The sequence below is a fragment of the Lissotriton vulgaris genome, chromosome 10 (assembly GCF_964263255.1).
Source record: "Lissotriton vulgaris chromosome 10, aLisVul1.2, whole genome shotgun sequence".
NCBI lineage: Eukaryota > Metazoa > Chordata > Amphibia > Caudata > Salamandridae > Lissotriton > Lissotriton vulgaris.
The window spans coordinates 503700844-503726430 of NC_141698.1; the positions used below are offsets into that span (position 1 = coordinate 503700844).

At 43.3% G+C, this 25587-nt stretch overlaps 1 protein-coding gene across 1 annotated transcript in view; it reads left to right on the forward strand.

Annotated features, from left to right (window-relative positions):
* TVP23A (trans-golgi network vesicle protein 23 homolog A) overlaps nt 1-25587 on the forward strand; it is a 158496-nt gene that overhangs the window by 55723 nt on the left and 77186 nt on the right. Inside the window, exons 5-6 of the mRNA XM_086941361.1 lie at nt 14675-14803; nt 16662-16790. Of these exons, the coding sequence (XP_086797487.1) occupies nt 14675-14803; nt 16662-16790 (258 nt within the window). The remainder of the gene's footprint in view (nt 1-14674; nt 14804-16661; nt 16791-25587) is intronic.

Below are 25587 nucleotides of genomic sequence, written 5' to 3' on the forward strand. Positions count from 1 at the left end.
CGTCCGTATAGAAGAGGTTCTTAAGGCCATAGGGGGTATCGTGTCAGGAAAGGCCACGGGGGAGGACAGGTTCTCAACTGAGTTTTACAAGTCCTTTGCCCAAGAATTGGCTCATGTACTGGTTTGCTTATTTAATTCTTTTAGTGACACTGGTAGATTGATCCCGACTATGACCATGGCTGAAGTATTTGTTATTGCTAAGCTGGGTAAAGACCCAATGGACTGCATCTTACCGCCCTATCTCTTTATTAAACGTCAACCTTAAGATCTTCACGAGCATCCTGGCTGCCCGACTGGTGCCACACATGCAAGGTCTGATTGACCCCGATCAGTCGGGATTTATCCCGGAACGTATTTGCAGGGACGGGACTCATTGGATGTGCCACCTGTTGGATAAAACTCAACTTACTCCGATACCGGCGGTGCTTCTTTCGATCGATGCCGAGAAGGCATTCGATCAGGTTCACTAGCCGTACTTGCAACAGGTTTTGCATAGATATGGAGTGGGTGACAGCTTTTTGAGATGGGTGTACTGCATTTATACGGACCCACAGGCACGGATTCGGGTCTGTGGTGACCTCCCCACCATTTAGAATTCAAAGATTTACGCAACTTATGCAACCTTTATCGCCCCTGGTCTTTGCATTGTATATGGAGCCGTTTGCAGAGAGTACGCCAACACTTTATTATCTCTGGGATCAGAATGGGTGATAGGGAGCATAAAATGTCATTATATGTGGACAATGGAGTTTTGTTTTTAACTTTGCCGGCAATCTCATTACCTCCCTTAATGGAGAAATTGGAGTTCTTTAGTCAAGCCCCAGATTTAAAGTCAACATCCACAAAGCACAGGCTCCGAGCTTGACCCTCCCTAAAGCAGAACAGGCCCAGACAGCACAGTTCCCATTCACGTGGGCGACCGAGGACGTTTGGTACTTGGGTCTGCAGTTCTTGCCCCACCCTGGACAGAATGGCCCAAGTGAACTATTCTACTCTCCTGGCTATGCTAGGAACGAACTCTCAAATTCCCTGGCTGGGCAGGCTGTCTGCCGTTAAAATGACTATTCCGCAAACAGACTGTACCACAACAGGGGAAGGGGAAAAAGGAACAAAAGAAACCATAAAGTTGCAGCAGCTTGAACGATCAATCCAGAACTGGATGGGAGCAATGTGGATCTTACTCATCTATAGCCTGTGAATCCTGTAGGGGAGAGAGAATACCTCATACATACAATTCACACTCCCTCGGATGCAGATCAATATGGCTAATTGAAGAGATATACACTTACGTTTTAAGCTGCCACAATTATTCCTCATAAAAAAGGCTCAAAATTTTAAAATAAAGCATAAAGAAAACAAGTAAGTCTGGTATCACTTAAATCAGTGATTGTCACTCTCAAAATAAATGTGACTGTTTGCTACTCAGCGTAAACATGCTACCATGACTTATCTGAAAACCAGACGGAATTCTGGTTTATGTAGTCCTTGTCTGTATAGCCCAAAGGTAATCCGAGCCTCTCAACAGCTCTGTTCTTCGGATAAAATGGCTCTGACGTATTCCACTGTGTTTAGCACTCCAAGTTGGCCTTTGTGTGTCAGAACGCATTCCATGCGCAGAAAAAATAATAATAAAAAAACAGGGTGTCATGCGCGGAAGAAACTAAGCTTGTAAAACAGCTTTTTAATCAGCAGTTCTAAATTCCTTAAGCGAGCGCGCTACACACAAAACTAAAACAAAAGAATGTCTCAGATGGAGAAAGCGCCTCCTCGCGCTTTCAGGAAAACCAAAAGGCAAAAGTTAAAATCCACACTTCTGTGCGACTCAGCACGGAAGGAAAGGGTTACGCTGTCAACTTCAAAAGCAGTTTCCGCATTCCTTCTCACCCAAGTCAGCCGCGTCTGAGCCTAGCCTAGTGCAACTGATCCAGCGCTGCAATGAGCTCACTAGCAATCCCTTGGAGCGACGAAAATGGCTCACTAGCGAGCAGTCGGCAAACGGTAACTCACGGCAGAGACAGGAATCCACGACACTGGCCGTACGATATCAGGTGACAAGCACCTGATGGTAGAAGAGGAGTTTAAGTAGACCGGAGAGAAAAGGATAAGAGGCTAACCTTCCCTCAGCATTCTGGGAAGTGTAGTCCCAACACTCATTCCTCATATATTCCTCATGTGCCTATTCAGCCTAGGGTAAAATGTGACGAACCCCCTCTCCACGACTGACGTCCCAGCGGTCCGCCAGGTTTCCCAGGAAATCGTGCGTGGAAACGCCGCAGAAGCCCAGGGCAACGTAGGTTAGACCGTGGCTCCCAAGAGAGGTCCTCAGGACCATACCCTTTCCAATCGATGAGGTAGAGCACCCTCCCTCTAAGAAGTTTGGAATCTAGAATGTTACGAACCTCGTACTCCTCCTCACCCTCAATCTCCAAAGGCAAGGGTTTCTTTGACAATCTAGTGTGAGGGAGACAAGGTTTCAGGAGTGAAACATGAAACACCGGATGAATGTGCCTCGTGGAAGGGAGTGTAAGTTTCATGGTTACTGGGTTAATGATGCTGTGGGTGGAATAAGGCCCTACAAACTTGGGTTGTAGCCGGGTGTTTCCCTTAAATTTCAAGTGTTTCGTGTTAAGCCACACTTTGTCCCCTACCTTAGAAGATGGCTCTGATGTTCTCTTCCCATCTGCATTGTGCTCCTCTCTAGCTCTGGATGTCTCTAATTGTGTTCTAGCCTCCTGTAACCCTGCCTTAAGATGTGCATGATGTTCCTGTATAGTAGGATGTGTGGAGGTAGCCGGCTGATCAAATGGCATCATATTAGGGTGATATCCATTGAGACCGAAGAAAAGAGATTAGGGTGATAGGAGAACATCCCAAAGAGGAATGATTGGCGTTGTTATATGCAAACTCGGCAGTCCATAAGACTGTACTCCACTCCTCGTTATGATGTAGGGTGAAGCATCTGAGGTATTGCTCCAAGGTCTGATTTAACCATGGAAACAGTATGCCAAGGAGCTGGAGGTACTGGTATTGGTCCCAATAATCCACTAGGTGGTTGGTGACTTGCCTTCGGTTGCGCACATACTGAATGTTCTGTTCAATTTAAACCATAAAATGCGCACAGAATCATATAATATCACAATTCTGCAGGTTCTGCCAAACACTTGGCACACCTACTGCATGCCTGAGTACTGCGCGGGGGCACCTGTGAAAGCAACTGAGGGTTTTATAACCTAAATATTTGATACAGCAACTGGAAACCTTGAACATGTGACTGCATGCGCAACTACAATAGACAAACTTGAGAATAGTCAGTAAATTCAAATGATAATAAGGCCCAATAAGAGGCGACACATTCCTGGTAGTCGGGGGACTAAGAGAGCTCGAATTGGTCCATGAAAATCAGAAATGGGAATGTTTCGAAACACCAGAGGAATGGCACAACAGTTGGATAATCTCCCAGTTATTACAACACCTCATATATTGTTAGGGAATCCGTCCCAAGCGTTCCTGCTGAGGCTTGAGCAAAGCACAACTCTCATGGTGAGAGCCAGGGTGTTATCCAGCTTAAGACGATTAAGGACTGTGTATGAATAGTCGTATTTGTATTCAGTTGTATACTCAATCCAAATATCGGCACCTTGTTCCAAAACAGCCCCAAGTATTGTTTGCACCCTGTTATTCACCTCCTATCATCTCATTTGTATTATTTGACTATGCGTCCTAGCGTTCTCATTGTAAAAAAGTGTTTGAGGCATATGAGCTGCAGATTCTACACTTTGCATTAGATCGCCACCTGGTGTTTGGCTCGGATGATTGCATGTTGGTGTCGTTTTGAAAGAAGTCTTTTGTAGTCACAAGATAGGTGACTCCTCCCTTGGACGATAGTGTGCATGGTATCGGCTCCATCCTTAGATTGTTTGTTTTTTTCCACCACTGGGTTCGGATGAAATTTTCCGCTCCGGATCGAAATCTACTTTTCAAGTACTTCGACGCGTAAAAATGTATTCAAACTTCACCAAACAACTTTCGATATCAATAAACGTCGACTTGACTCCATCACCTCGATTCCGGTCACCGACGCGGCCCGTTGGGCCTATCCACGCCGTGAGGCCTACACCTCATGGAAAGGGCGCCATTCAAAAGATTCCCCAAGTGTGGAGCAACGTTTCCACACAGTGACCATCAGGAGGTCTGTAATCTGTGTTTATCGCCGGAACATGACGAATCCAGCTGTACAGCCTGTTCATCCTTTAGATCCAAGAAGACCATTCGGGATCGGAGGGCCAGTTGACACGACATGCAGAGATCGGCTCCGGAACCAGTGGATATCTTCGACAAAGAGGTTCCACTCATCCCCGAAGAAGTTTCAGACAATCTCCAAATCGTATCCGGGGTAGACGACTCTGACTCCATACCATCGGGTCTGCGCTTGAGTACTACTGCCCCTGCCCCATACCCAGCACCCAAATCAAGGGCAAAGGTCAACAATCCGCCTCCGTGGCCCAGTCGCGACCGAAAAAACACTTCGAAAGCCCTGCCATCGAGCCTGGCTCCGAAGAAAATACCCAAGCCTTCCGGTAGCTCCTTACCGAGCAAGCCACACGTGCCGATCGCACCAGCTCCCTTGGCACCGAAACCGAAAGAGGTGCCAAAACCTACGCCAAAGGACACAGTAATAACTCCTAAGGCTAAAGACAAGAAGCAACCACGCCCGGAACCGAAAAAATCGGCGACGGCAACGGCAAAGGTTCCGCAAGCAGTAGAACTTTTCCAACCTGATCCTCTTCAAAAGATCTACATTGACCCAAAGACAGGTCATGTATCCACTACACCACACAGGAAAAGGAAGTCAGACACAGCACCTACACCTGCAGTGCCTGTCAAGAAGAAGGACTCTGCCACATCTCCTATGCACCCTTCTTCTCCTATCCTACCGTCTCCTTCATCCCCTGTTTCCCTTAACATTTCACCTCCAAATTCTCCTGAGAACTCTCCTCCTCATTCTTCACCACATACACCTCCAAATGATGATGAGTATAGCATAGGAGGAGAGGCAGACCCAGATGAGCTTTTTCCCTACCCTATTGATGATCCAGATTGGCAGTACCCAAACCCACAAGATATGGCAGATATTCCTGACCCACATTCATATCCATCAAAACCTTCTCCCCCAGAAGACAAAATTGGTTTTGGCCACTTACTGAATAGGGCTGCCATCTATCATGGGGTCACCATGCATCCAGATGAGGCAGAGGAAGACTTTTTATTAGATACGTTTGAACAATCACAAAAATCTGTTCAAATTCTGCCTATGATTAAAGAGGTCATCAAACATGCTCCAGAAGTATTTAAATATCCTGTACGTGCTAGGATTCTAAACCCTAGAAATCTACCTGACCAATATCAGGTGCAAGCAAACAACCTTATACAAGAAGACAAGTTAATTTCAAATGCCTCAATCAAGTGCGCACTTAATGTAGCAGACACTGCATCTAGAGCTGTAAACGCTAGGGTCCTACTTAGACATCATGCGTGGCAACGCATTTCAGGATTTAAGCAGGAATTGCAAACTTCCATCTTAAATCAGCCATTCAACCAACATCAATTGTTTGGACCAGAGGTAGACACAGCACTTGAGAAAATGAAGAAAGACACCAATACAGCCAAATCTATGGGAGCTTTGCAATCCACACAAGCTAGAGGCTCCTTTTGTCGCTCCTTCTATAGAGGAGGCTCCAAACAGACTGGAGCAGACAATACTGCTTCCTTCAAATCCAATACACAGACATCCCCCAGTAAAGGATATTTTAGAGGAGGCTATAGAGGCAACAACAATAGGTCGAGGTAACAACAATAATCAAACCTCTTCCAACACAAAACAGTGACTTCCCTATGCTACCCCAACAGCATTCCACTCCTGTAGGGGGCAGACTAACACAGTTACTACCTGTCTGGAATTCCATCACAACAGACAGGTGGGTAAGACAGATTATCCAGTATGGCTACTGCCTCAAACTTAGCTACCCCTCCACACATACCACCCAGGCAGCGTCCAATGTCTGCAGAACATCTTACACTGCTCAAACAAGAAGTCCTATCACTCTTCAAAAGGACGCAATAGAAATAGTTCCTTTACAACATCAAGGAACAGGGGTTTACTCGCTGTATTTTCTAATACCCAAAAAGGATGGGACACTAAGACCAGTTCTCGATCTCAAGTGCTCCCACTGCTGCCACAAGGCGACTTCCTTACAACACTAGATCTAAAGGACGCCTACTTCCACATTCCCATACATCCTTCTCACAGGAAGTATCTAAGGTTTGTACTGGAAGGATAGCATTATCAATTCAAAGTCCTTCCATTCAGGGTAACGGCTGCACCAAGAGTGTTCAGAGTGCCCAAGTAGTAGCAGCACATCTCCGAAGACAACAGATACATATCTTCCCATATCTAGACGCTTGGCTCATAAAAGCCAAGTCATTCAACCAGTGTGTTCAACACACATCTCAGACAATTCAAACATTGCACGACTTAGGGTTCACAATCAACTACACCAAGTCGCACCTACAGCCCTCTCATGTACATCAATATTTAGGGGCTACAATAAACACGTCAACCGCTCTAGCGTATCCCAGTCCAGCAAGGATACAGAGCATTCAAATTTCAGTCGCAAAGTTTCAACATCGACACATTCTCCCAGCCAGAGTGTTCATGTGACTAATAGGCATGATGGCATCTTGCATCTTTATTGTGTAATATGCAAGACTGCAAATGTGTCCGTTACAGTAATGTCTAGCACAACCGTGGAATCGGCTCAAGGACAACTAACAGACCTGGTGTTGGTACACAGCCGCACACATCGCTCTCTGCAGTGGTGGAACACCAAAAACTTGACAAAAGGGTGGCCGTTCCTCGAACTTGTTCCACATATAGTACTTACAGCAGACGCATCTCTTACAGAATGGGGAGCCCATCTCCTACATCATACAACTCAATGGCAATGGACCATTCAACAAAGATTGTTCCATATCAACCACCTAGAGCTGCTAGCAATATTCTTGGCGCTCAAAACCTTCCAAGTAAAAGTACAAAACAAAGCTATCTTAATCAGACGGACAACATGTCAGCCAGCCTATAGACAAAAACACGGGGGGGGGAGACACACTCTCTGCAGCTGTCCCAGCTTGCACAGAACATTTGGAGATGGGTTATTCCACAAAACATATATCTGTTAGCAGAACACCTTCCAGGAGTTCACAATCAGATGGCAGATCTGTTAAGTTGACAGACGCAACAGATTCACAAATAGGAACTACATCCGCAAGTTCTTCTACCATTCTTTCACAAGTGGGGTCATCCAGACCTAGATCTGTTTGCCACACACGAAAACGCAAAATGCCCAACCTTCGCCGCCAGGTTTCCACACCCTCTGTCCAAGGGCAATGCAATATGGATGAACTGGTCAGGTAGATTTGCATATGTTTTTCTGCCACTACCACTAATAGTGCGCAAGCTACGGCAACAGTCGCTCAAACTGATTTTAGTAGCTCCCACGTGGGCACGCTAACCGTGGTATACAACACTGCTAGAACTATCCCTAGTTCCACACCAAAACGACATCAAACACCATCCCTGTTAATGCAGAACCATGGAAACATCGGACATCCAGACCCAAGCCAACTGAATCTGTGGATCTGGCTCCTGAGGTCTTAGAGTATGGTTATCTTAACCTACCACCAGACCGTATGAATATCATTAAAGAAGCCAGAATACCAACTGCTAGAGCTTGCTATGCTGCTAAATGGAAAAGATTTGCCATTTACTACAACAATAACCAAATTGATCCCCTAGATTCTTCCCTCTAAAATATAATTTGCTACCTTCTACATTTACAAAGATGTAACTTGGCATAATATTCTATACGTCTACATCTGGCAGCAATTGCAGCATATCTACAAAATAGACAACATCTGTCTTTATTTAGAGTGCCTGCTATTAAAGTATTTATGGAAGGATTAAAAAGAATCATTCCTCCCAGGTTACCACCCTCTCTGGTGTGGAACCTAAACATTGTTCTTACAAGGCTCATGGGACCACCTTTTGAACCTCTACACAAATGTGAGCTACAATTCCTCACATGGAAAACAGTTTTTTTAGTAGCTATTACCTCTCTTAGGAGAGTTAGTGAGATTCAAGCTTTCACTATACAAGAACCATTTTTACAATTACACCGTAATAAAGTGGTTCACAGAACAAATCCTAAATTCCTTCCAAAAGCCATTACTCTGTTTCATTTAAACCAATCTGTAGAGTTACCAGTGTTTTCCAAAACCCAGACTCTGTAGCAGAAAGAGCTCTACACACCCTAGACGTTAAAAGAGCTCTTCTCTAATATATAGATAGGACCAAATCCTTTCGCAAAACAAAACAACTGTTTGTAGCTTTCTCTCCACCAAATTAGAGCAACCCCATCTCTAAAGCTGGAATTGCAAGGTGGATTGTAAATTGTATACAAATATGCTATTGAAAAGCAAAACGTATATTAACAGTTCCTCCTAGAGCGCACTCCACACGCAAACTAGGAGCCTTCATGGCTTTCTTAGGGAACATTCCCCTAGAAGACATCTGCAAGGCAGCAACATGGTCTACAACACACACCTTCACTAAGCACTACTGTGTTGATGTGCAAGCAAAGCAGCAAGCTGCAGTAGGCCAAGCTGTCCTAAAAACTCTCTTTAAAACTACTGCAACGGATACAGGTGACCACCGCTAGGGGAGACACTGCTGCACAATCGATGCAAAGTGTAGAATCTGCAGCTCATATGCCTCGAACGGAAAATGCTACTTACCAGTATGCATCTGTTCTTGACATGTAGAGCTGCAGATTTCTACACGCCCTCCCTCCTCCCGGGACCTGTATCTGTTCCAGTTTCATCTTAATTAGATATACACATGGACATCCCTTCTTAATTTCTACTAACTTCATCATTTCCCATCATGGCGAAAAACAATCTAAGGATGGAGCCGATGTCAATGCACACTATCGTCCAAGGGAGGAGTCGCCTATCTTGTGACTACAAAAGACTTCTTTCAAGACCACAACAAAATGCAATCATCCGAGCCCAACACCTAGGTGGCGATCTAATGCAAAGTGTAGAAATCTGTAGCTCTACATGCAAATAACAGATGCATACTGGCAAGTAGCATTTTCCTTCTGTGGTCTCCTTAACTTGGAGTGAGAGGATGGAGTTCACGATCATATTAAGGTTCCTCACCACTTTCACTGTGATTGGTGGCAGTCCTAGCTCCAAGGAATTATGTTGTGGGTCATAATTTTGCTATGTTCCACTGGTGATTGATTTTAATGAGGTAAGTTTTAGTTGATTCCTTAGCATCCAACGGTCCATTGCCATCTGGTTCACCAGGGACTAATGTTTAAAGTCAGAGGGATTTTCAACTTTTAAGATAATCTCAGTGTCATCAACATAGTTATAGGAGGTGAGTTTGAGGGTTTTCAGTGTGGCAGGAAGCAGTGGCGGGTATACATTAAGGAGGAGATGGTTATAGTAGAGCCTTGGGTGACACCTACCTGAGAAGTCAATTGCTTCGATCTCAACACCGGAATTGTGAGAACATGGACTATTTATTATCCAGTTAAGGACTATGCCCTGGGTTGTATTACTAGGTATGATTGAGAGAAAACTTTAGCTATTTCACCAGACTTATGTAATCAAAATGATATAAATGAAAAATGCATTCATATATAAATAAATTGTTTCTGCCTAGCATAGAACACAAAATGAGGCAAAGGGTTAATCCACATCAGAATTTGTTTTTCTTGCACTGTGATTATAAGCATTGTGCGTGATCACATATGACCATCTGCCTAAAAATAAGTGCACTTCGGTTCCTGGTCTGGCGAGCTGACCTCTTAGTTTGACAATACTTTTTTCTTTCCATTCTTTTTCAGTTAGCATTATGTCTTTGAACTATGTCTTCAATTTACAATTATTCAAAGCCAATAGTATATTTTCTTTGTGCCGCTGAGAATCTTATTTTTCTGTAATGTGCATTATTACTATCGCTCCTCTACCTGTTTGTAATAATTGCACCTGCCTGCTAGGCGCACAGATTTTGTTTGAAATTTATTTGCAATTGTTAATTTAGATTTGAATGTAACCTTTTTATTGAAAGCATATAGCAGTCACGTTTAGGCAGTTAAATTTTCTTTTTGTGGCTTATACTTCCAATAAAAAAAATAACCATTGTGTCCGCTTACCAAGGACAGACCAATTGGTGTTGCCTCATGCTTGTTTCGCCTTTTGATCAGGAGTTGGTGGCTTACAGGGACAAATTATGACAATAGGCCATGTTGGAGTAGTGCTATGACTATTTGAATTTACTGAGACTGGAAATCTACTGAAATCTAGTATGTACTTGCTCATGGTATACTTCCTGTTTGTCTGAGGAGTGTGTTTTTAATGAAGTCGGAGATGTGAGAAAAATCTGCCCTTACATTAACTTTACTAACAATGTTCCATTGGATATTAGTCTGTAGTTTGCTGGATTGGACTGTTCACACTCTGCGTCTTCACTTTAAGTGAAGTATACGATGGGAACTCCCTAGGAAGGTGATACAGAGGATTTGATGATTGCTGTGGCAGCATTGATTTCTTGAATAATGTTTTTTCTGTATAGTTGGAGGGCAAGTATCTGCTGGAGATCCTGCTATGCTTCTAGCTCTGATTAGTGCACTAGTTAGCAGGTTAAAGGAGAACAGTGTAGGTTGTGTTGTGGAAGTAGGATATAGTAAGGTGTGCAGTATCTAATCTTTAATACCTAGTTTTAAGAAAAGAAAAAACGTGGGCTTCAAGGTCTGTTTTTATGAAGCGAGCTTTTAATAAGTAGTAGAGCTCCTAGACTTGTTGATGTACAGACAGGGTAATAGCATTTATAGTTTATTCATATAAAATATAGTCAAATGCCATGAGAATAGTGGGAAATGGCTTTCTTGATACATGTTCTTTACATTTTGTAGTGCCTTTGGAGCTGCATTGCATCAGTCTGGTTGCATGTTTTCCTCCATTGTCTTTTGAAGTGTCTGCTTTCCTTTTTAAGTAGTTTTACATCTGTATCTACAATGACCTTGAAGATGTATTTTCACGGAAACAACTGTTTCAAAAGTGTTTATCAGCCATAGGTGGAATTGCTTCATAGACCGTGCAGGATCTTTTTTTCCATTGTCTAGTAGATGTACATAGATCAGTGGCACTGCTGTCATCTGGAGACTAAGTTTAAAGGACAAAGGCTCAGGTTATTGCTCTTGTGCTTGATCTAGTCATGTGAGCCCGGAGAGTATGAGTAAAGACCAATAGTTGGTAGTATTTCTTGTTTTAAGGCCAGCCTTTCGGTCAGTGTAAAATTATCACTTTTTAAAACTTTCTTAAAATTTTTTAACTTTCCTCGAAGTATTCTAGGACTAGAGTTCGAATAGCAAATTTGACTTCCTAGTGTCCACCACGTCCACAGCTTTCCTGAAGGCACAACTCATTTACTTTGCCATAGAGGTCTTCTTTATCTTTAGCGGCTGCCACTTTTTTTTTTTAACCCCTTAAGTGCTGCTGACGGCCAATGGTCGTCAGCAGCGCTACCTCCCCAGTGCTGCGCACGACCATTGAACGTCCATTCAGCACTAGTTCTAATGGACAGCGCAGCACTGGGGAGAAATGTTTACACGCAGCTAAGGTGTTAATTGGAGTACGAGCCAATGACGGCCCCACGCCTAGAGTGGGGAAGCACGCATTTTGCACATAAAGGCGTGTGACCGCCATTGGCTACTACTCCGTGCTGGTGCCCAACACCATCTCAGCCCCCAACTTGCCCGCCCCACCACCCAGCCGAGGACAAGGTCGATAGTTTGATGTATCGGCATTGTAAATGACTTCCTTAAATGTATGTGTTGGTTTTCTGAACAGATGAATAAAAGTTTCTTGCAAACGCGAGACCTATTGCAAGGCGGCACTCGTGCTTTAGCTGTAAACATCGTAAGCCAAAGCGCATCTGCCGCAATTGCTTAAAAAGTATACTATTTAAGCAATCGCGGAACCAGTGCTTTAGCTTACGATGTTTACAGCTAAAGCACAAGTGCCACAAAGGTCTTGCATTTGCGAAACTTTGAGGTATTGGCATTGTAAATGACAATGCCTTTTATTTATGTGTTTTGAAAACCTGCAAGCCGCTTGCAGGTTTTCAAAACATAAATAAAAGGCATTGGCCCAGATGCATGAAGCTAAAAACCACTCTCAAAGGGGCAGATTCTCAGAATCTGCCCCTTTGCGACCGGTATTTTTGCATTTGGGATGCATCATCCCTAATGCAAAAATCGCAAATTAAGAATTCACTAAATTGCGATTACTTGCATTTAAGGAATCTCAAATAGAGATTCCTTAAATGCAATGCATTAAAGTTTAAAAAATAGCGATTTCGCTATAGGGCTCGCAAATGACCATGAAGTTCAACTTCATGGGAATTTGCAAAACCTTTGAAAAATGCACTAAAGTGCATTTTTCAAAGTTTCATGTTGCGCATACACATGCCCTAAGGGCATGTGTGTGCACAACATATGTGCACAGATCAATTTCAGGGGTGCAACAGGGTGTCCTTTGGACACCCCTGCACACTTGAAATCGCATTCTCATTTTGCGATTCGCTAATTGCGATTCGCAAATTGAGAATGTCTTCCCATTCATTCCTATGGGCCTCTATGCCCATAGGAATGAATGGGGAGGTATTCCTTAATTGCGACTCGCAATTTGCGACTCACAATTAAGGAATTTTAAGAATTCGCTATTTTTAAAGTGATTTCTTCTTGCATAGCATTTTGCTATTCCTTATTAGCGATTTACTTATTTTTCACTAATATGGTATCGCAAAATGGATGCTTGATTCATCTGGGGGATTGTCATTTACAATGGCAATACCTCAAAGTCTCGCAAATACAAGACCTTTTGCATTGCAAATACTTGTTTGTGATCAAGGAGGCAGAGCAGCAATTTGACTGGTTCAGAATGTGTAGTGGAGGTGCCGGCAATAAGCAGTAGAGGGAGATATGTAGGTTATTGGGGTAATGTTGAGTTACAGGTGATAGCATGAGAGAGTTCTTAAGAAGGTTGAGGAAGAGACAGTGTGAAAGAAATGATAGGAAGTGGGAGAGAATGGCACAGGGAAGATAGAAAATGTGAGCATACTCTTCATCTTTTGTCATTCATTGCTGCAATGAGTATGAGTCAGAGGAGTGGGTAGGAACTCATTACTGATTTTCTTGAGATTTGTAGTTAGAGATTGAGTTAATGACTGAGGAGTACAGGACCTACCACTGTCTCATACTTATTTATACATGAGCCTTACACTGCTTTTTGTGTCCCGATTCAGCACTGAAATAAGGAACACTTTCTTATGTACTGTAAAACTACGGCATTATGGTTGTCAGGGACGCATTGCTGAGGCAGAGGGCAGCACTGGACAAGAAAGAGCAGCCAAACTGCATGTGTTTTTAAGTCCAACTAAAATACTTTCCACCTGTAAACCACTTGCAAACCACTGCTGCACTGCTTTTGTCAAGATGTGCTGAACTCGGAATCAGGTCCACAGTTAAACATGTATCGTAAATTGTACAGAAATATACACCTTCTAACCCAACTTTTTTTTTTGTCAGTTATAGGTACAGATAGCAAGACTTTTAGGCTGTTTCATTTGCCTTAAGACTTACATCTTTGCAAAAAGCTTAGTCTTTTCTCTCTCTTGCTTTTGAGATGTTCTTTATTTCTCAATTTCAATTCTTTTTGTGTCTAAGCAATGACTTCTGCGACTTAGCCGTGACACTACACTTTGAGCATGAGTTGTTTTCGTTTGCTTGGCTGCTAAATTATTTCAGTTTGGGTTTTTAAGCATCTTGTTTCCATTTGCAGCTAAGGTCCTGGGAGAGTCTTCTCAGAGTTGACCATATATGACTAAATGTAGCTGGTAAAAATAGGCTAATTGTGTCAGTCTATGTGTTGTTCATTAGAAGTGATTTAATAAGTGGACCAGAAAAAATACTCCATTATTGTCCACTGTATGACTATAACATTCTCATACCCAGGTGCCTCGAAGGACAGTGAATAAATAAGCTACTTAAGAAGACTAAGCCAGCTGTCTTTCGAAACCTTCACTCTGCGGTGGAGGCCCAATTTAGTGACACATTTTTCTAAACTGATATTTCAGAGCCTCTGATGACGAATCCATCCTCCTTGTCACTGCTTTCAGACAGTCACCTGTTAGAAAAATGTGTTATGACCTTTTCCATTTAAATTCTTGCAGTTTGAATCAAAACACGAAATCGACATTCCCGTTTTTACTTTTTTCCTCATTACAAAATAGTATATCTTGTGGTATTGTTTCAAATAGCCTCCCCAAAGTTTTGTGCACTTTACAAGATATTGGGTCAATATTTAAATGTGTAACTTTTTCACAGACTAGTTACTTGTAAGTGTATGCGTGAATCCCTTTCTTCACTAGCACAGCTGTAATTGGTGACAATTTTGACCGATAAGAAGGTACTTTATTTCCTGTGATGCCTGCATATACGATTTTATGACTATACTATGCATTAAGTACAACACATTTGCTTTCCAGGCATCCTCGACTGTTTCATCGTCCACGGAGACTGAAGCTCGCATCTTTTGGTTGTCTCTGATCATTTGTCCAATGATCTGGACAGTCTTCCTATTCAGTACCCTCTTCTCTTTAAAACTGAAGTGGCTGGTAAGGCATCAAGTGAAAGATCACATTGAGTTTAATAACCAGTCTTAATTGTTTTAAAAAAAATATCATTCAAAATTAACTGTTGGCCCTGCTATTTCTTTATTATTGTTTGTTCAGTTTAAGAGCTTAGTCTAATTTTATGGAATAATATCTTATAGGGTGAAAGTTTAAATATGTGCAATTTGTAAATAAACCACTCATTCCCTTATCTTAGTTTCATTTGGCATATTTAGAATATCATCCTTGCTTAACATAAATACAAAAAGCCACAAGTAAATACAGAACCGATAACCGAAATAATTTATCTCAACAGACAAATCAGCGGTGTTTCTTTCAAAATATTATGGTGTCTTGCCGCACAATAGTGGTTTGGAGAAAAGGCTGATGTATCAGTGGGAATAGACTAATTGTATAATGGGATTTAGGTACACCACTTATCCAGGATGAACTTGAAATTCACCTATTGTTTTACTGTATTACGTTAAAAAAAGTGTCCTGCCCTTGAAAATGTTTTTTTTTTTTTACATACTGTGTAAGGTGTGACAAGAACTTCAGCAGAGTTGGGAATGAGCAGTTGGTACCTAAGTGCAGAGAAATTCTTAGGCATCTGCAAACCCTAATGCTGACAACACTTTGCGAGTGGAAAAATTATGAAAAAGGCAATAGATGTGGGAGGTCAAACAAGAAGTAATAACTTGGATCTTAATAACTACCACTTTCTGTGAAACATTTCTTGATATTATTCACAAACAAATAAAAGACGTGTTCATACGACCACCATTTAATTCATTAAGGGAAATGGAAAGAGACAAATTCAGTAAATCTTTAAAAGAAAAGAGAACCAGAAAGAGACAATCTACTATATGCCGTTTTCATGCTGAAACTGGGAAACAGAAGCCACAAGGCAGCTGCTATTGACTTTCAAACTGTGAATGAACATTTGTCTCTTCACACACTGAATTTGTCTAGTGTGGTTTGGAGAAAATACAATCCTAAAAAAATCTTGTCCCATCAAAGAAGGGAAAACATGTGTTGGATGCCTGATTCTGGTGAAATTAGATCTATCCCGTAATGAACAACAATTTTATTTTATTTATTTAACGATTTGTAGAGCGCCTGGTGACCCGAAGGCATCCCCGCGCTATAATGATTGTGTTATCCAGAGGAGAGGGAAGAGAGGGGAAGGGACTTTACTTAGGGAATAGGAGTGTTTTCGTTTTTTTTCTAAAGATCAGATAGCTGGGTTCCAGCCTAAGGGTGCGGGGTAGGGAGTTTCACCCGGTAGAAGCCTTCACAGAGAAGCGTCGGCCTCCAGTACGTGTCTTTTTGTATTTCGGGATGTTGGCCAGACAATCTGGGTGCCAGCGTAAAGGTGAAAACAAAGAAGAAAACATTTAAGATTCCGATGTGCTGGGTCAAAAATATACTAAATTGTACATTTATTACAAAAAAAGAATGCTTACTGGTATGAGTTATGACACATTCCTTGACAGGAGGTTTATTTATGAATGCAATATTCATTTTGGAGCCTAAGATAGCACTCCAACATAATAATACTTAAGATATGTGGAAGCTAAATGTTAAGAATGCACAGCAGCCCACTATCAACAAATGAGTTGACCTACAGCATGCATATTTTGATGAATCTTGCACCATGCAATTCTTGAAATAGTGAATGTACCAATCTAATCTTGATGAACTTTATTGCTGCAATTGTATTGTTTGCTGAGAGGCTTGAAATTGACTTTCTGCTAAAAATAGTTTTTTTAACATCTGATTCATGTGTTGCTTCTTATTTGGGCTCTGGGAAGTGATTTCTAAGTAAATCTTTTTACCTTATTCCTTGTATTTTATTTAGGCCCTTGTTATAGCTGGAATTTCTCTTCAAACTGCCAACCTCTATGGATACATCCACTGTAAAGTAGGAGGGCAAAAACATATAGGCAAAATGGCATCCAGGTTTTTGTCACAGCAGCTGTTTCAGAGGGTAAGTGTTTGCAAAATGTATATAGTTGTCAATTGTTCCCAAATGTTAAGTAAAGCTACTATAAATTCATTATTTTCCCAAAAATGTTGTAGTCAGAATACTGATTTGATCAGTAGACCTACTTGAAAAAATACTATAAAATGGTATATGTTTGCTGCATGATGCCACATAACCTAAATGTAAATGTAAATGTGGGTGTACTTGTAAAGTGCACTGCGACTCCAAGGAGTATCCTGGCGCTGAAGACCGCTGGGGAACCCGTCCTGGTTTTCCCTGTGAGATGGTCCCTTTCTGGGTATCTCCAATGTGAAACCAGGCATCCCCGGCATCTGTGGGGGGCCGTTGTAGAGATGAGGCAAGCTTAATGCCCAGAGTTGCCGAGTGTGTTCCCTGGTTAGAGTAGGCACCAAGGCGAGAATTATCAAGTCCGTTTTTGACCTTGGTCCACGACCCTGCCACGTCTGGAATTGAACCCTGGTCCCGGACCGTTCTCTGCTTACGGGTCTGCCGCCTCTAACCAGTGAGCCGAGCCACTCCACTAAAACATCTCAAGACCGTGTTAGTGCGAGCCTGTGTTCTACTTCCTTCCTTTCAATGATGCCACGGTTACAGTTACAACTAATAATAGTGGTATACCGATGTTGCATACAGATGAACTGAAAGTGTTGCTATGGGAGAGAGATAGGAATTTGGAGTTGGGAGACCAATGGAACTTTTGACATTTTATACTTGACTTTGAAGTGCGATAAGGGCAGGAAATTTAGATTGGACATTTGGGGGTAGGAGGGGTAAAAGGGATAAGTACAATTTACCTCAGCAACCCTTGCATTAATGACCATTCAGTCCACATTTCCTTCCTACTAGTAAAATGTCTATCACCAAAATTAAGGGGATCTAAAATACTTTATGAAAATATCTGGGGACCCAGAGAGAATGAATAGTCTTTCTATACACCAAGGTACTGCTCTCCATAGGCCCACCTTTAATGATTTGATTCTGATTCCTTGTATTGGGCCACATGATACATTTATTATACTGATGGATACTTCTAACCACAGATTTCTCCCCCTGTGACTATTCCCCAGCATCAGACTGGATTCAGAAACTTTAAGGCAGTTCTCCTGCACACCAGTAGGTGGCGTTGTGTGGTTTTACACTGACGTCGTTCTAATCCAGTCTTATCCGTTTCTTTTCTTCTGCGCCTTCAGACCCGGATTCAGGCTTGCCTTTGGTCTTCAAGACCCCAATGTTCGTCAGAATTTGCCAGTGCGCAAGAGACAGTCACCCCTTAAGGTGACATGGTTCAAACTTTGTAGGGACTGTAGCAAACAGATGTTTCTTTGGTATCCCGGATTGGAGCAAGACTAGGTTCTGTGATGCTGCACCCAATGGAACCTGAAGGTCATACCAAACAGTGAGGGCAAACTTTACTGCACCAGACACAATAATACTCCATTTCACCGGTCAAATTTGAAAGGAAGGTCCCGTTCCAGCTCTCGAAGTCTTTCTTGTGGCAGATCTTTGTCGTGGTTTAAGTCTTCCAGTAAGTCCAAGAAAAAACATAAGTCTCTGCAGCACTCCAGAGAGCATGTGAGGGTTTGTGTGTCTCACTCCGGATTGCCTTCTCGGCTGATTCAGAGCCTAGTCCCGGAGCATACTGGATTTCTCGGCCCATCTGTGACGTCAAAGTAAGTAGAAGCATTCAGAGAGGCTATGATGTGCACTTTTCAGCATCCTCTGGCACGCCTTCATCCCCAAGTAGCTGAAGCAGCCTCCAGGTGGACTTTTGCCAGCAGATCCACACTCTGCTCTATCTGTGCCCCTTGAACTTCTTTCGGGTTAAGCCCCGGCTTTTGTGCTGACTTCAGTTCTGGCGCCACAACCTGCACTGTTCCATTTCGTATCAATGCAGATGCTGGAGAATTTACAGCCCATTGTGCTATCTGACTCTACGCCAAACCCAACACACCCAAGGCCTCACCCGGACCTGACTGGGAAACAGTCAATAGGCAATCCCTCCCATTCTGACATTTTACTCTTACCAGGCAGTAGGGCCCAAACTTTACACAATCTTTTTGGCACTGACTCAGATAATGACAATTCTGAAGAAGGGGATGGTTCTATCCCATAATGTGATGAGGATAAGAGGATAACTGGTATGAAGAATTCCATAATGCCAGTGGTCTAGATACATCTCCAGAAACTGTCCTTGTGTCACCCCAGGTCCTGCTACTGAGGAAAGCGCCTTCGTAGTCCATATACTAGAGGCACCGGATGTTTTAGACCTAGAGCTACCTACCACACAGGTGAACTCTAATATTTTACTTCAACCTGGCGAGGCCCCTTTTAAATCTCTATTGCCGTTTAATGATGCCCATACAGACACCCCTCTTGAGCATTGGGGCGAAACCATGTCTAGGCCTATCTGTTAACAAGCAGGTTGCTCTTCGCCATCGTTCTGCACCAGATGAGCTGGACTTCATCACACAATATCCGACGTCAAGAGAGTTTAGTGGTACAGCTGTCCATTTGCAAAGTAAAACCCATTTCCTTCCCATCACTTTACCTTATGAGTTGAAATGGATAGAGACTTTAGTCAAGCAGATTTTCTCCCTCCACAAGCCTTGCTCTGTGGTCAGTAAATTCCATCGGTTTTCTTTACCTTTACTCCCATGTTCTTTAAGACATGGTGGCACAAGTTTTACTGGCTGTTCCAAACTATCTTCAGCGTCCCTTACCCAAACTATCCAGGATGATTGTGTTATAGGAAAATTCACAATAGGTTTTGACTTGGGCACAACTGACTGCTTGGACCAGAATGTCACTTCGATGTGACGCCTGGAAGAGGACTATGGGCATCTTTGGGGATGTCCAAGCATTGGAGGCCAGAATGCAAGTAATCCCACCCCTTCCTTCCTTTCATTCTTCCTTAAAAGCAATTGGTCAGGGGTACCTCGGGGCTCCTCCTCAAGTCCAACATTATTTCATGTCTACCTCCGGACATTTACCCTCCTGTTTAGATCCCATGGCATAAAGTTTACCCAGATGACACTCAACTGATCCTCACAATGGATCATACTTCTTAATCTTTGGCCTCATTTCACAGCTGCATTCATGACCTCTCAAGTTGGCTTTGTGCACATTCCCTTACATTTTAGGCCAATAAAACTGATGAAATATGCTGTTTTTACCAGAAAGCCTATGCAAATACTGCCAATGGCTTTCTGGACTCCAGAGGGTAGCTCTGTTTCGGATGTAGCTTCAGTTTAGAATTTTGGATTGTATATGCACAGTGATCTCTTACTTACAAGTTACTTCAACTGACTCCTTTATTTGCTTTTCATTAATGTGGATATCTGGTTAAAACTTACATCGGCTACGCTCGCTAATAGGACAGAGTATCACCTTGAATAGACTTGACAATAGTAATGCACTGTTTTTGGGGGCTATGTAACTTATTACACCTCTTTACCATAATCAGTCAGCCTCAGAAATGTTAGCTTGCTCTCCTTCAAGCAGTTCTATTGCCACAGCTGCTCTAGACTCTTCATTTTCTTCCCACGCTAAAGCAAATCCAATTTTAATCTTTGTATGGTTCACAGAGCTTTCCACCGAGTTGGACCACACTTGCTTCAGGACAACTGCAAAACTACTTCCCTCAAACAGTGCTGGGCTCAGCTAATCCCAACCTCCTAAAGGTTCCCAAGTTTTACAAAGTTAGAGCAGGCGGCTGAAATGTCTCAGTTGAAAAGTCTCAAAAGGGCTATAGCTTGCCTCCCACTCTTCGACACTTTCAGGAAAGCTCTCAAAATGTGTTGCTACACTATTTAGTCCCCTGAATTTTCTTCTTACTCTTTTTTTCCAGTCCCGATAGTCTTTGTCAAGATGTAATTTTGGGTAACAGTTTGCACTCTACATAATATCCATGATGGACACGCTGTTTGACAGCTCTTTGGCAAAAAAAAAAATCTGACCCTCCCCTGGAAAGGCTTTAAGAGTAGAGCTACAGTACATTCATTTGGTCTTTCTGCTCCCACCAGACAATTTCTCCATCTCCATCTCCGTGGCTGTGGTTTTTAGTTTTGCCAATGCCAGACCAACAGAATTTTGAACCCTTTCTTGACCAAGGCTGCAGTTCTTGGATACAAAGCCCAGGACAGCAGAGACAACGTGCAGCTTAGTTTCACGCCCCTCCATCATCTGCAGCTGCAAAACCGCTTTAGTGTGTCATTGTTTGCAGCATGATTCGATATTTCCTCGAGGGGTGACAGGCCATTACTTCAGATAAGTGGGTCCTGCCAATTGTCCATCGGGGCTATGGCCTCCCATTTCTTTTGACCCAGCTGTAACTTCATCACCATCAGGCAGGCTGACTGGGTAACATTTATCATTGTGCAGCGTGAAGAACAGGCCCTTTTCGATTACGGGGCGAGCGAGAGTTCCAGCCTCAGGAGTAGAAATTGGGTGCTATTTCTGCTACCACCTTGTTTAGAAGGTCAGATGCCTTCATTCTGACGAAGATCTTAACCCTCTCAATGCTTTTCTGTGGAAGGACAAAATCATGTTGTCCACACTTGCCCAGGTCCTATCTGGCCTAGATCCCAGAGACTGAATGGTGGCGTTGAACCTGCAGGACACTTATTTCCAGATGTCTCCTATCTCAGGCCCACACATACCACCTGCGGGTCACAGTCTGCCAGAAGCATTTTTAGTTCTCAGTACTCCCTTTTGCCCTTACCTGTGCCCCTCGGGTGTTCATGAAAGTGAAGGTGGTGGTTGCAACATACCTTTGGACGTCAGGGGTACCAATCTTTCTCCTACCATGATGACTGGCTGTTGAAGGTGGGCTTGCCTCAAGCAGTTGTCAACCACCTCTATCTGACAGTGAACCTAACATAGTTGGAGTTTACTATACAACCACACCTTCACAGACCCTCCAGTTTATTGGCACCATTCTGGCTATAGTATGGCTGCAGACTCAACTCTGCCTCAAAATGTTGTAATTGACAGCTATTTGCTTTCCGTGGAAGCCTTCCTGTCCACTGGGCCACGTGTCAGGAGGCTTTGCTCTTCTGAAAGTGGATAGACCGCCAAGGAATTTCTCTGGTGGTATACCACCTGGCGGAATCACCATAGGCCAGGATGGACAAACTCGGCCTGGCGCTTAGTAGATCATAAATGGCAGTTGCACCCAGAGTTGGCACACAGCGTTTTCCTGCAGCGATGAGAACTAATTACCACAGTTGATATTGTGCATTGCCAAGATTTTTGCGCATTGGAGTTTCCAAGGTGACACTCTCTCAGATGCCTTCAAAGTAGAGCGGAGTTATGTGAGTGGCACCGGATTGGGCCAGGAGAGTCTGGTAACCAGATCTGGGCACAAGCGAGCATCTGTTCCCCCTGGTTAAGCTGCCACTTCAGGAGGATATTCTGTCGCAACATCATGGCTGGGTTTTGCACGCTGGACTGCACCATTTGAATTTTCATGCTTGGAGATTAAGAAGTGGCAGTTGACCTCCTTCAACATTCTTCCTGAGGTTGCCGGTGCCATTTTGGCGGTGAGGCATCCCTCCACTAAATCGTTGTACACCAATCATTGGGATACATTTGTGTATTGGTGCAGCATCCAACACTTAGATGAACTACAAGTTAAGTTGTCTGAAGTTTTGATGTTTGTTTTGTCCTTGGCCCAGCAAGGACTTACTTTTGGCCCCTTATAAGGGCTATTTTTGGGGCCTTTTGGCCTTTTTGCAGTTGCTTGATCAGCTGCCTTTATTTGGCACCTGATTACATTTCTGAGAGTTTTTCAAAACTTGTTTCCACCTAAATCATTAGCAATTGCACGCGTGGCTCCTGCACTTGCTGCATTTCTTTTCCTAATAGAACGCGACTGCGGGCTGGTTGTGGGCCTTTGTGGAAATATTGGTTAATTGCAGCACATGACTGTGCTGCGATTAACACAAATACTTTCACCAAGGCCCACAATCAGCCCGCAACTGCGCTCTATTAAGAAAAGAAATGCAGCAAGTCCAAAAGCACGACGTGTAAGGCGCACATCGTGCTTTTGGACTTGCTGCATTTCTTTTAGGTAACACTTAATGCAAGAAATCTCTGCTTAGTGTGCCACCTGGCTGGTATTTTGGTGCTTCTTTCTGTCCCTGCATCCAGATATATAATTAACAAGTAACCTACCACCGCCACCTCTCCTGCTTGCACTAGTATCACAGCGCGGGGACACGCCGCTGGCGTCACCATGCGCTCTACAAATCTCCCTATTATTATTATTTTTGGATCAAGTCTAAAAGCACTATGTGTACTTAACACGTCGTGCTTTTGGACTTGCGGCATTTATTTTCTTAATGGAGCTTGGTTGCGGGCTGATTGTGGTCCTTTTTTAAAAGTATTCTTGTTAATCGTAGCACCGTCATGCGCAGCAATGAAATTAGATATCTTCACAATTACCCACATTCAGCCCCGCAGCAGCGATCTATCAAGAAAAGAAATGCATCAAGCCCTAAAGCACGACGTGCGATTAACACATTGTGCTTTTGGACTTGATGCTTTCCTTATAATTAACGTTTAAGTTATAAATCTCTGCTTAGCCTAGTGTGCTGCCCGGCTGGTATTTTGCCGCTTCTTTCTGTCTCTGCATCCAGATTTATAATACAAGTAACATTACATCTACAGCAAAGCCAGGACTATTGGCTTTGTCAATGTTTTAATTGCATAAGATAAATAAATGTAAATGTGTTTGTATTTATATAGCGCCTTCTACTCAGAGGTCTCGTAGCGCTGTATTCATACCGCTGTGGAACCCTTCCTGGCTTTCCTGTGAGATGTCCACTCCTGGGCACCCCCAAGGTGAAGCCAGGCATCGAAGCGCTGATGTGGAGATTAAGCAAGCTTTTGCCCACAGTCAGAGTGGGACCCATGATTAGACTAGGCACCGAGGCGAGAATTATCAGGTCTGAGGAGATTGAGTTCAAGAGCCGCAGAGGCGGGAATTGAACCCTGGTCCCGGGCCAGACCTCTGCTTCAGGGTCTGCCGCTTTAACCATTGAGCCACGCTTCTCCACGCTAAGCCACAACAATAGCATCTTTGTCTAAAATAGTTAAAATGCTTCAGTTCTGACATTATGTGACTGGAAGAACTGTAATGAGTCCCTTTAAAGATGCATTAAAGGCAGTGAAGGGTGGTACTGCAGCCAAGTTAAGATTTTTTTCTCTCTGAGGGTTAGGACACTAATAGAGAGCCCGAAAGGGACTTGTCTCAGCACCTGCTTTTTAGAACTGCCAGTGCTGAGCACTGGCAGGACCAGGCCTACTTGGAGCCCTGCCCAAAATTTTGGTTGTACTTGATCGTATCTGTTTTAGGGGCCGATCAAGGATATTGGCATGGAAGGGAGGTTCTGAATCATGGATCCAGCTGGTAATTTCCTTTCTAGAACATGCTATTCAGTTGGTGCAGCTGGAATAGGTAAAAACATGCTGAATTAAAAAAAAAAAAAAATTCTCCAGGTGCATTCCTGTAGGTTTTTCCGCAAGGCAGAGCTCACTTTTAGCAATAGGAATCTGTGTGGAAAAACTGATGGTGACACTGGGATGCCGCTCTACCCGACTCGTCATCAAAGGCTTTATGTACAAGTGACAGAATCTCTATTACACAGAGTAAAGCCATCTCTCCAAATTTAAAGTAGAGTTTAGGAGCATATTCAGATATCTTTTTTCTCCAGAAAGCTTCAGATCCGAATCAGTTCATTCTAGACTGAGTAATTGTGGCCAGTAGTTTCCTTTTGTTAATGTTAATGTTAATGTTAAAATATTTATATAGCGCAACGTACACCGGATTGGTTTCTTGGCGCTTCTGGGAAAGGGCTCTATGGGGTGGAGGCTCAGGAGGAGTAGGCTTGCTGGAACAGCCACGTTTTAAGCAACTTTCTGAAATGGAGATGCGAGGCAGTAGAACGAATTGAGAAAGGGAGGGAATTCCATATTTGAGGGGAAAGCGTAGAGAAGCGAGTGCCGCCATATTTTAGGCGCTTAAATCTGGGAGTGGTAAGGAAGTGTTGTCCAGCGGAGCGGAGGGTACGAGAGGGGGTGTATTTTTTGATCCGATTTGAGAGGAACCTAGGGCCTTTGTCAGAGAGGGCTCTATGTGTGATACAGCAGATCTTGAAGATGCTTCGCTGTTCCACGGGGAGCCAATGCAATTTTTTTAACAGAGGTTTAGTGTGGTGGCGGGCCGGGAGTTGGAAGATCAGTCTGGCCGCCTGATTCTGTATCAATTGCAGTCTGTGTATCTGGTAGGCTGGGATGCCAGCATACAGTGCGTTGGCATAGTCCAGCCGAGAGACAATGAGTGCTAGAACGACCAGAGTGAGGGCTTCAGTGGATAAGAATCTTTTTATTTTTTTTATTTTCCGTAACATAAGAAAGCAGGCGGATACCACAGAACTAATCTGTGGGGTCATTGAGAGATCACTACTGATTTTTACGCCTAGGCTTTTTGCAGAGGGAACTGGGGTGGGCGGGGGGCCAAGAGCGGGTGGCCAGAAGCTGGGATTCCAGGGGTTAGAGGGCATGAGTGTCAAGACCAACTCTGTCTTGTCAGGGTTAAGCTTCAATTGGTTGGTGTTCATCCAAGAGCTGATGTAAGTCATAGTCGACTGTAAATTGATTTCAGAGAGTCTTGTGGGTTGAATGTTAAATAAGAGTTGCAGATCATCTGCGTAGTTATAGACCTGGACTCCCATTTCCCTCAGGGATGATATTAGGGGTTGCATGTATAAGTTGAATA